Raw genomic sequence first — 12143 nt, 5'->3', positions numbered from 1 at the left:
TGTGGGTTAAATAAGGGGAGTGGGGGTGGGGGGGGTATCCCCTGGGGAATAGTCATGCTGGAAAAAATGGGCCAAACTGTCTTGGTAAGATCATAATTAGGGCTTCATACAAACGAAGTAATCCAGACCCAATCGCCCTTTGATTAATTAATTAATTAATTATCTCGCTTTTTTCTGTGTCCAGTGTGAAGGACAAATCCTACTCACCTTGTCTCAAAAAAAAAAAAAAAAAAAAAACTCGCCGAGGTGCCATATTTCAGCACACACAAGAGATTTCATTGGAATGACTTGACCACAACACTGTTTATCCTTCTGACAGGCACATAAATTGGGCCGTGTCCACACGGATGCGGATAAATATGGAAGCGTGTATATTTGTCTGACCTTCCTGATACCCTCTTAGTCAGCTTTTATCTAACTCTCAAAGCTTTGCACATGTAGATTCATCTTTATCGGCGCGGACATGGCCTTATCTCCCCCAGGCCGCGGCTCGGACGGAATGCAAATGCGGCGAGGACCTCTTCCGCCTCACAACTTAATAACACTAAAGTGATACCTCAGACTAAATAGGTGCTTGATGCCTCATTACTCCGTGATAATCATCCATCCTGTTTGCGCTTCCTGTTAAATTAAGTAAAGCATCCTCATGCCAGGAAATTATTACAGGGCGTTCTTCAATTACAAATCAGAGGTGGCACAATCCACATTACATACATAAATAATCTCATCCGCTCCTGTTTACGTTAAAATTAATCCGAAACGGCCTCAATGCGGCAGTATCATTAAAGCCCAAACTGACTAAACAAACTTTTAAGGGTATTTTAATGCCTGCAATTTGCTGGAAGTGAAACTTAACAGAGAACATCAAATGCTTGTGTCAAAAAGTCAACTAATGGATCTCAACTTTTTGTGTTTACAGCCAAAACTTTTACGGTCGACAGTTAACATTTAGTCAGCAATCTTTCTTGCAGAGAGCCGGAGGCGAGCGTGTTGTGATAATGACAGTCTTTTATGCATTCAATCAATGCACATTTTACACAAGAGCAAAACAAAAATGATTTTTAATTGCAGCACATAGTCACATTACAGCTTTGACCTTTACCTAAAAAAAGTTAAAACAGGAAAAAAAATGACACACCCCAGGGCACTATTTAGTGATTGCAATTTTCTGTAAAATGTCATATCTTGGGACATTGTCTATTTCTGTTCTCTTATGTAATTTTCTTATTTGTATATCAGATGTGATTTTTGCCATTCCTTTCGTGGATTTCAATTCCATAATGGAAGATCATTTGTTTACTTTTTTTTCTGGGCTGAAACTAATGAGTGAGAATTGATTAATCCGTGGATTATTATTTCCATCTCTTTGACAAAAATAACATTATTTTTTTTCAATGACTTAATTGTTGGTTTGCACCATAATATGTCAGGAAAAAATGTTGATCATTATTTTCCAAAATTAAAGGAGACGTTCATTATGTCGTGTTCCTATGTAACACAATGCTGATAAATCTGCTTTCAAAGAGGAATAAATACATCTGAGAATATTTCCAGATGAGAAGCTAAAATCCTGAACATTTGGAATGTTTGGTCTTGAAACAAACCAATCAATCGTCAAAAATCATTATAGGCTAATTTGATTATCATTTAGCTATTGATCATTCATTGTACATCTGCTCCAAATGATTAATCAAGCATTTAAATAGTTGATTAATTTGATAATCGATTAGTTGCTGATTCATCGATTAATATTTATAGTTCTGTCTTTAACTCTACAACAACAACAAAAACTACCTGGAAAGAGTTTATGAATGTTTTTCTTTTAAAGATTCAAAAAATGTTGTTGAATGTCCTCTAAAAGACAATTTTAGGTCTCAAAAGAACTATCAAAAATATTAGCCATCAATTAGTCCATTAATCATTGCATTCCCAAAATATACTTCCCTAAAAGCACCAGGGCTATATTTTATATATATATATATATATATATATATATATATATATATATATATATATATATATATATATATATATATATATATATATATTAGAAACTAAATGCTAGTTTGTGTTTGTTGAGTTTAAATGTAATCGCTAATGCGCTACCGCTAATGGAGATTACTATATGGCTAGCATAGGTACATTTTGTTGGTGTCTAAAAATTAATACACATAGGAGATAAAAAATAAATAGCAGTTACATCCATTCTTTTCAACTCACGTTCAGCCTTAGTAGATTATTAAAAAAATCAACTCGTGTTCAAAGTTAGTAGATTCTAAAAAAGTAATGCAGGTAGGGGGTTGCTTGATTATTCAATGGATTTTTGCAGTATTTTGTCAAATTCTTTGCGCTTCACACCGAAGGCATTTCGCATCAGAGGGAAAGCGTTGAAAGAAGACACTAGGGAAGCTGAAATTTCACCCAGGTAGTACTAAGATGTCAAACATGGTGTGATCACTAAATTATCGCACGACCAGGAGTGAGCCATTCCTTGTCTAAAATACTGGTAATGGAGAAGAAAATGAACCCAAAATGGTCGAAATACTGCACAAGGGTAAAAAGAATTTGATAGTAACAGTCCTAATCATTAGTAGTTAAATGACTAGTCTGTGTCAAGCACTTTGAGTACCCTGAGCGCAATACTGTATTATAAGTGAAAGACCATTTACCACTTGTTATGTTTTATGGTGTGACGTAATGATGAAAATTTGATTGGCTGTCGTGTGATTGTTTGCATGTGCCGAACAGAAAGGCACAGAGAAAGAGATAAGGGAGCACAGCAGCAGACGGATGAGACATCAAAAGAGCGACTGGAGAGGTGAAGGCAGACAGATGAAATGCAGAGTTAATACGTGTCACGCTTCAATATTTGAGGCGTGACATTTCGACACATGTAAGTTTGTCAAGAAAGATGTTGCATAAGTTGGCGGATTAACAGTGCGTCAAGTCCTTTTTTTCCAAGCGTAATAAACGTCACAGGAAATAATCGCTGGCTGCTTTTAAGGCCAAATTAGTCGAAATGACAGCTAAGTGTATTTATTGTAACAAATCCAGTTTAAAAAAAAATACCACCCAAATATGGACATTATAAAATCCATCTTACAGTCTTCTGTAGCCATAAAAAACAGGATTGGAAAATAGTTTTCTTTTATTATCAATATTTTATTTATCCTGTTAAGGCCCAGCCTATTCATTTGTTTCTTTTGACTCATGTGAACTACTCTACTAAATCCTAGCGTGCTCACTAGAGGACATTCTTGTCTTTTCATTGATGTCTCACGTTTGAGTGAGATGGAAATCAAAATGTATGGACTGGGTCTCGGGTACAATATTTTTTGTATTCAAGTTAAAGAAAATGGTGGCCATATAAAGTGATGCCCTTTGCACTCTCAATTGATCATGCTTCATAGATGATAGTCATAGTTTGACACAGTAACAGATTAAATCAATCATCATTTTCTGTTCCGAAATGACAGCAGGAGGTCAATCAATGTCTCGAACGGATTCTTTTTGAGTTACTTTCTGTTTTACCCACGTCACAGCTTCGGCATTTGTTTGCGCATGTTTGAATTTTTTTTGAATAGTCAAGAGTCTGTGAAGAAGTTTCCAGTTCAGTACAACTTTTTGCAGCATCTCTGCCAGGCTCCTTAAGTTTTTTTGTTTGTTGCGCACCTAGTGAGAGCGGGCCAAACGTGACGGAATGGTAATGACTCCAGTGAGAAAACGCTCACAAGAATGTATACCAGCTGCTGTTTTCTGCCTTACGCAGCAAACTTTTCATAAATTCCACCAATTTGTCTTGTCTTCTCATGAAGACCTTGCGGAAAAATCTATGACTATAGGGGAACGGCGCACACACACTCACAGTGTGTTTGACGCTAAATACCATTGTGGTGGCTGAAAAGAACCAGTGGCACTAGGAAAAGGTCACAGAGTTATTCAAGTAGGCTGCACCCACACACTCAGTGCTACACACATCCTATTAGTAACACACCTAAGGTAATTAGTGCTATTTACAATGGGGCTGCTCATCTCTTCGCCAGAGCATTCTAATGCAATTCCATTTGTTTAATTCCCATTGCCTTGGGGGGGAAAATTAGCATGCGGGGACAATGACTTTGTGCTTGAATACCCAATTGTGGCATTCGCATTCCTATTCGCCCGCACAATAATAATAAAAAACAATAATAAAAGCAGTACAGCTCAGTCGTCAACTATGTCATTAAACGGGTTTGCCCGTGGCTGCGAGACTTTTCTACGACTTTAGTGTGAGAAACCATTTCCGAAAAGCTGGAGGCACAAGGCGCATAAACATAAAAAGGAAGGAAGCGAGAGAGCACCTACCGGTGAGTCACAGGCTGCCGTGGTGCACAGCGGCCCCCTGAAGACCCCCTTGACGCGCCGAAAGTGTCCGTTGCTGAGATGCGTGGAGCTGATCACCAGGTAGTAACAGGCGCCGCACGCCATCCCGGGGGGCTCGCGAGGCCGCCTCCCAGCGGCGTCCCCCGAGTGCGTGAAAGTCGGCGCAGGTGAGGACCGGCTCGCCCCCCTTCCCCTCCGCTACTCACTCGCAAGTGTGCACATGGGGACTCTCCGAGAGTGCGGATGACAACTAGCCTATATGCTCACATGTGCGGAAGAATGAAAGGAGGAGCTGGGTCGCTGGCGTGCGCCGCGCTTGGCATGCTGTCCTCGGTCAGGCTGAGATGAATGAATGCAAGCCTTTTTTGGAGGGGGCTCCGCTTTGTATCTCACCCCCACCTCTTGTGCCCCCTCATCCCTTCTTCCTCTCGGCTTGCTGCACTTTTGCAGCTCCTGCTGCACGGAAAGATGTTAGAAGAGGAGGAGGTGTGACAGCCCCCCCACCCCTCCTTCCCCCCTCCCCTCGACTCTTCTCTGCTTCTTGATGGTCTCTATTGATTGTCACCAGATTTAAGATGTCCCCGTGATATGAATTAAATCCAGAGGTGTGCGAGGTGGCGGAGGTGTAAATCCATCCACAGGAGTTATGGTCCAGGCTCCAGCCGATCAAGGCAGGCTGATGTGGATCAAATTCTTCCCGTGGAAGAAATATACACACACACTCTCTCACTCCTCTCTTCGACTATCTCTCTCGCTCACTCTCTCCCCCTAATCCATTCCGTGCCAGCACGTGCGCACGGATGAAATTCCACTCAGTCTGGATGTATTGCTTTCCACTCAAGTGTGTTTGGGCACTCGTGTGTATAGTCGCGGTTCTGTTTAGGATTTGGTTTATTAATCTGACATGAATTCAATAAGGCTGACTTTTAAGTTGAGGGGCTGACAAGTAGCTGTAACAGCGAATTCCGGGAATTGTTCAGTCCAGTGCTCTAAGTGGGCCGGTACACAGCCGTACGGCATACCAGCACTTGTCAAACTGGACTATTTAGGACGTGTTGCATTTCTTTTTTGCTTATTGTGATACTCATGCGACTTCTTCAAAACCCCAAATTATAATCTGACAATAAAACCGAAGTTTTAAATACAATTGAATTACTAAAGTTAATTACACCATCATTGAAAAACACCACAAAACTCTTAGGTGTTGGAGGGAGTGTTGACGTCTTGTATGCCGCACAGGAGGGCAGGTGCAGTACATTCAAAGGCTTGTGGACATTTCAAACCCATCCAGATTTTATTTATTTATTACCTACGAGTATCTACTGTAGATGTATTTATTAAACAATTCTTAATGGGTTACTTCATCCAAAGCCATATTTCCACTAACTGTATCGACTCAAGCCCCGTCTACACCGGCGGTTTGTATCTTGGACTACTCTGCCCTGCGCTACTCTACTCTGCTCTATACCAAAGGACATTGCATCTACATTGCCACCGCCAGACCCCGGGAGCCTCTCCTCACCTCGCCAGTGACATCATGTTACCAGCGGCAGTAGCGAGTGCACGTTGCATGCAATAGCAAAAAACTATGGAGCGTGTGGAAAGATTATTGTACTTGGTGCTTGGATTACTGTAATTCTGCATCAGCCCGAAAACTATTAACTTGAAGTCCATCAAAGGAAGCTTGTGGAAGCGAAAGCTTTTTCATTCTTTTTCCCCATCTTCGCCATTCGTCGCTAATGGTGACTGTTTTCCCCATCTAGTTTTCAGTGCCGCATTATCGAATGTGTCTCTGACCAACCAATGGCCCTTAAAGTATTTACGTCATGTTTGCTACTATTTTTGGAAGCACAACGGGCACCATAGATTTCATGTTGGAAACTGATTTTGTCAAGTAGAGCTGAGTAAAGTAGATAACGGTGGAGAAGGGGCTGCCACTCTACTCTGCAACAAAAAGCATTGCGTCTGCACCACCTATGACCTCCAGAAGATCCTTACCTGCACACACTTACAAAAACAATAGTGTGTAACAATTGTTGTATCTGCTGCTTGGTTTGTGGCGTATTGCATCAACTGGAAGAAGATATTCATTTCAAGTCCATCGAAGGGAGGTTCTGGAAGCAAAAGCATTTCCATTCTTTTTCCTTCCTTCATCGTTCATCGTTATTCAGTGGCAGTCCACTGATGCGGCTTGATTTGTTTATTTTATTAGAAGTGCTATGAGACATACAGGCCAATGCACTGTCGCATAGTAAAAGCCAAACATTGTGAGAAAGCCAGCCGATCCTTCAAAAAGGCGGTCCAAAGGCAGGCAATACATGGAACACCCTTGCACTAATGGATAGACAAACTAGCCTGCCTAGCTGCCAAATCATAGATTGGGAGACGAGGTGGTTGTTTGGTAGATTAAGACCATTATGTAAATGAGGGGTAAGCATGCTCAGCCCTTTAAAGTACACTAACACATTTTATCCATCCATCCATCAGCTACTGCTTTATCCAGAGTCGAGTTGCGGGGGCAACAGCTTCAGTAGGGAATCCCGCACTTCCTTCTTCCCAGCCAATTCGTCCAGCTCCTCCGGCCAGGCTGTATGAAATCTGCCCGAGGCCTTCAGAATCAACAGTGCGGGTGTCTGTGCACTGTAAGTGAACTGGCACATTAATGTAGTTAATAGATAGTTGCGATAGCCAATCAGATCACAAGCGGGCGACAGTAAGGCCAGCTAGAAGGCCTCACGTCAAACGTGACATGTACATGAGCCTGTGATTGGATGGAGTGGATGGGAGGCACTGGTATGAAGCGCATTAACAGTGTAGACAACACCAGAGCCGAATGGCTTTCAAAAAAAAATTAAAAATATCTACTCGCTTTTTTAACCAAATATGGCTGAAGGAGAGGAAAACATCAAACAATCGAGTCATTGAACTTTTCTTGATGAAAGAAAGAAGAATGGATTTTGTGTTGAAATAAGTGTTTTGGGGGACCGCCGTTTTAGTGAGTGCAAGCAATTTATTCATTTTTAATATGCTTTTTGTAATTTTGTTTCGTTATTCGCAATTAATTGATATCACGTATCACCTGTAGTGATAGGTTGTAACTGGTGATGCGGGTTTAGTGATGTATAAATATTCCAGAAATAGCCTGATTAAGGTGATACAATGCACAGTAATGCAAACGTGTAATTTCGTAATTTCTCCAGCTGTGGTGTCGGACGAGGTAGGACATCACAAGGCTTAAGAGTGAAATGCATGGACCACCACAGATTGATTGATATACAGTATATATATAACTGAGCAGCATATTATTTTAGTATTGAATGCATGTTTGGATAAAGTTCATATTCTGAATATCATTAGATTGTGTGGGTGTATCGTAAGTGACGATGGGGCCAGAGTGCATATTTAACTTGCAAGCGGAAGGCCTCTGGCACTTTTTTATACAGACATAATATTTAACAGCTTTATAAACAGAGGAAGCCAGTCTAATAGAACTGCATAAATTGAAAATCAGATTTTTTATTTTTTTTTTTGCTTATTTTTATGCATTTGATTGACAGCAGGCAACAACTTTTTGCTCAAAAGGTTTTGTAGTTAGATAATTGTCCTTTATGTGAATTTCCTCTCAAGATGAATGGTTGAATAATGTTCCGAGTTTTTTGTAACTGCTAATCTTTCAGTGACTTGAGATGCCCACTAAATTTCAGATAATGCAGAGGCAAATTGCTAAACCAGAGACACCAGTATTCTAAGGAAAGCAAAATGACACATTACACTGTAGAAATACATAGTTGCTTGCTATCAAATTGCGCTTGTCTGCCTCTGATTTTCTGAGTTCTATAATCACAAAACATCTGCACGTCGGTCCAGATACCCGCTCATTAGATTAAAAATAATGTCAAGCCAATCCCAACAACCATTTTTAATGCGCTGCGTGACGATTAAACACACCGGAAAATCTTCTTGGAGACTTTTTTTTGCCACATTTGGACCCAACTCCCAATTCAAACATCACAAAATTGTCTAAAATCCATTGAACATTCAATGTTTCTTGTGAGGGAAAATATGTTGTTGTGCATTTTTTAGCTCTGTGATGTTTTCTTGCAAGCAAAGGTTTTCTTGATGTTTGATGGAGTCTACTAACCAGATACTGTAGGTTTGTTTAAATTCAGTGATCTGTGCCCTTTTGCTTTGAAGCAAAATTGGTCTTGGGTTTGGAGTTCTATATGAATGTGCTGATGCTATAATTGAGGAAGTTGAGAAGTCAGATAGCTGATTCTAATCAATGTTTTGTTTGGTTGTTTTCTTTGGTCCATCACAACACCTATTTATGCCCAGCTAACCTTTTCCATACTGTCAGGAAGGAATCATTTATCTTCAAAGCAGTTCATGTATTTCACTGAATAACATCATGCGGGGAGATAATGACATATCTTCACAGTCCAAACAACATTATTTAAAGTGAAGTTATTTCATCTAAATCAATGCAACAGTAAAAATATATATTTTCTAACCTTGTAAATGATGTTTTGCCATTTAGAGCTCAGGTCTTCATATGGTCACCATTATGGAGCCGCGTCAGCTTGACGACGTTTCGTGATGTGGGGGTCCCTTTTTTTCCCGACTTCGCTATTCAGATCTCCCAATTCAAAGGGGATGTTGGAAAAATCCACGTCCCACCTTCCTCAAATGCAGCATAACGCTGCTGCTTCGTCACGGTTGAGAGAAGTGAAGTCACTGGTGGCCATCTTACATTGCCACTCATTAAACGCACCTAATTTGAATATGTTTATTTCTCCAAGACGTTCTCACGTTTTATTCTGTTTCTACGGCGCAAACTGATTGCACTGAGTAGCCTTCGTAGTCCTTGTAGCTCTCCGCCAAGTCTCTATCATGTGCTCAAGGTCAGGGCAAGTCACGTCCAAGTCGCCAGCTTTCCAGAGTCTCATCGCTTTGAAGCTGTCATTAGAGCTTGAGCAAGTTCCCTCGCAGCCACATGCAAGATGAGATTCAAAGCAAGTCTGCAAGCCAGCGAGTGTGTGATGGCTCTCAATTTTGTCTTTGTACTCATCTGGGATTCCTTCACCTTTTCAAGTTCCACACAAGGAAAGATGAAGAATAAAAAAAAAAAAAAAATGCACAAACATGGAGTGAGGGTTATTGAGGGGTGTGTGCAGTACTGTGATGTGAGACCATATGTCACACTAAAAAATGAGCATCATCTGCCCCTCTGGAATCTGATTTTTTTTTTTAATTCTTTTTTTTCTGAACGTTAAACTTTTTTCTTCACTGTGATTGGTCAGTCCAGGTTGCGCTTGCCTTTCACACACCCGCGTGACCCTCATGAGGATTAGCCCTGCAGAAAAAAAAAGACTCATCTGTTTAGTTTCCTTTTTCTTTGGTAAAACATTCAAATTTTTACTTTCTTCATAACTCGGTTATCAGTGAAAGCCATTACGTCAAACCAGTATCTCTTTGAGACAAATGTTAATAATAAATGTTTAATGTACAAAAAAAATTCAAATGTCTTTGAGTTTAAACCTTTGTTGAATTTCTTTCCTTTTTTTTCTTGAGTGTGGGGGTCAATAAGTTATTATTCTTGATTACGACTGGTTTAAAGAGAGAAAAAAGACCGAAAGCTGTAATTCTGTACAAAATAATGGCTCATTCATGTGCTGTTATTATTAAGGACACTGAGTTCAGTGTCTGTTTGATAGTTTTGTTCTGCGGACCATCTATGGTATTTAAAGGGTTTGTATTAGTAATTCAAGGTTGAATTTTATTTTGTTTTTTGTTTTTTTCAGTAAAAGCCTGTGAGCCTTGAAGCAAGCTAATCCGAGCAAACGGTTCCACGACGGTGAGGCAAATTTAAACAATAGCCTCACAATTGACAGCCACACTATATAGAAATGGTGTTATGTAAAAGTCAAAAGCAAAATGTTTCAAAGGCGCCCTAGGATTTAATTTAATTAGTGGAACGATGACATAATATGCCTCATTTAAAGTTAGTGTAAGGACATCTCCTTTATTCGTCTAGAAATTGTTCATATTAAGGCGTCAGAAAATGAGGTTAAAATAAGCCAAGGAATCAAAAGTTGTATTCTTTTTATACACCTATAATGGAAACAACTGACTGTGGGTGTTGTGTACATTGATCTCTTGAGAGCTCTGCCTCCCTGCTGTTGCCATCTGAACTCAAACATCAACGCAATCAACATTCCAGCTCCCCACAATGACACCAGAGGAAGCAGTGGCGTACGCATATTTCCAAAGTAATGCGCACGAGAAAATGAAATAAAGACCGGCGTTATCTTCAAGACATCACTCGCTTTGTTTGATATGCGCTCTCACTGGATGCAACATTTGCCGCATTTTCATAATCCACAAACTGTAGTTCAGAAATAATACAAATAATTTTCCTTTCAGTTGACAGAGCGAGACAATATGTGCTTTAAAGTTATTCATCGTACATGGAGAATAATGCAGATATCAAATTAATTATAGACAAAATCTAAATTTTTACTGCTGAAAAGGCTAAATAACTTAAGTATCCCTTTAAGGCAGTGGTTCTCAAAGGGGGGTATGCGCACCCTAGGGGTACATCAGACTGCTTTAGGGCGTAAGTAAGATTTTGTCAGGATTTTCTGCAGGTATCAGCAAATCTAATTTAATGATTTTTAATGCCATGACAGGAACAATACATTTTCAAACTAGATGAAGCAATTTCTACAGAAATTGTGTGTGAACGCTAAATGAAAAGTTATGGAAGCGTATGGAGTGATGTGAATAGCATGTAATTCAATAGAATGATTTTGAGTTATATAGAATGATATTGAACGATGTGGAGGACCATTGAACCATATGGAATTTTGAAAATGTTTTGATTTATTATGTATTGCTCTCATTTTGAAATTTGGGGAAACAATTGTCGTAGGGATGAGCTGAACAATGTAATGTTTTATCAAGTGTTGAAAGAAGAAAGGAAAAAACACACATTTAAAAAAAAATTGAAATTTTGAAAAAAAAAGAATATCAGATTGAAATAAAAGTTCTTTTTTTTAATAGTACTTAAATGAACTGTTCCAACGTTTTAACAGTTTTAATCAATGGGTATGAATAGGAACTCAGAAGGAACAAAACCAACATGATTAGAATTTTAACTGGAAATTTTGAAACTATTTTGTTCTAGGGATGAGCTGAAGTGTTAAATTGGATTTTGTGGGTATAAAATATAAAATAGTTGGAAAAGTATGAATTTTTGGAAGAAGAAATTATATAACCTGGAATGCATGAATTGTTGGAATGTTTTTATGTTGGAAAGAAGAAGGAATAATTTAGAATTCAAATGATATTGCAAAAAAAAATTGCAAATGATTGGCAACAATTATGTATTTTTTTGCGATAGAGGAAATGAAAATAAAATCAATTCCTGTAAGAACAATTTTAATACCCCACTGACAATGAAAGGAGACTTTTTTTTTTAAAAAAATATTACATTTTGGAAAAATAGTACAAGTTAGTAAAGAGACAAATAATTGTCCAGGAAGCATGACATGACTTTGGAACATTTTGAAGCTGGAATTTTCTAAAGAAAATAAATGGATGGATGGATGGATGGATGGATGGATGGATGGATGGATGGATGGATGATTTGAATTGGTCAAGAAAGGTTGAAGAAATTAAATGGCAAAGTATGGTGGACTAAAACAATACAATAATGATAAAGGTAAAGGTAGAACACAACTATGAGCAAATTAAATGGAACATGAAGCAACTTATTGCGA

The 12143-nt window shown here is 39.0% G+C and overlaps 1 protein-coding gene across 1 annotated transcript in view; it reads right to left on the bottom strand.

Moving 5' to 3' along the window:
* Window positions 1–4841, bottom strand: part of LOC148426598 (uncharacterized) — a 44534-nt gene extending 39693 nt beyond the window's left edge. The window contains exon 1 of the mRNA XM_088409346.1: window positions 4345–4841. Within this exon, the coding sequence (XP_088265472.1) occupies window positions 4345–4467 (123 nt within the window). The 5' untranslated portion in view covers window positions 4468–4841. The remainder of the gene's footprint in view (window positions 1–4344) is intronic.
* Window positions 4842–12143: the final 7302 nt, after the last annotated feature.

This window comes from Hippichthys cyanospilos, chromosome 3, assembly GCF_059441005.1.
Source record: "Hippichthys cyanospilos isolate Australia breed blue-spotted pipefish chromosome 3, RoL_Hcya_1.0, whole genome shotgun sequence".
NCBI classification, from domain to species: Eukaryota; Metazoa; Chordata; class Actinopteri; order Syngnathiformes; family Syngnathidae; genus Hippichthys; species Hippichthys cyanospilos.
This window is presented reverse-complemented; position numbering and strand designations above follow the sequence as displayed.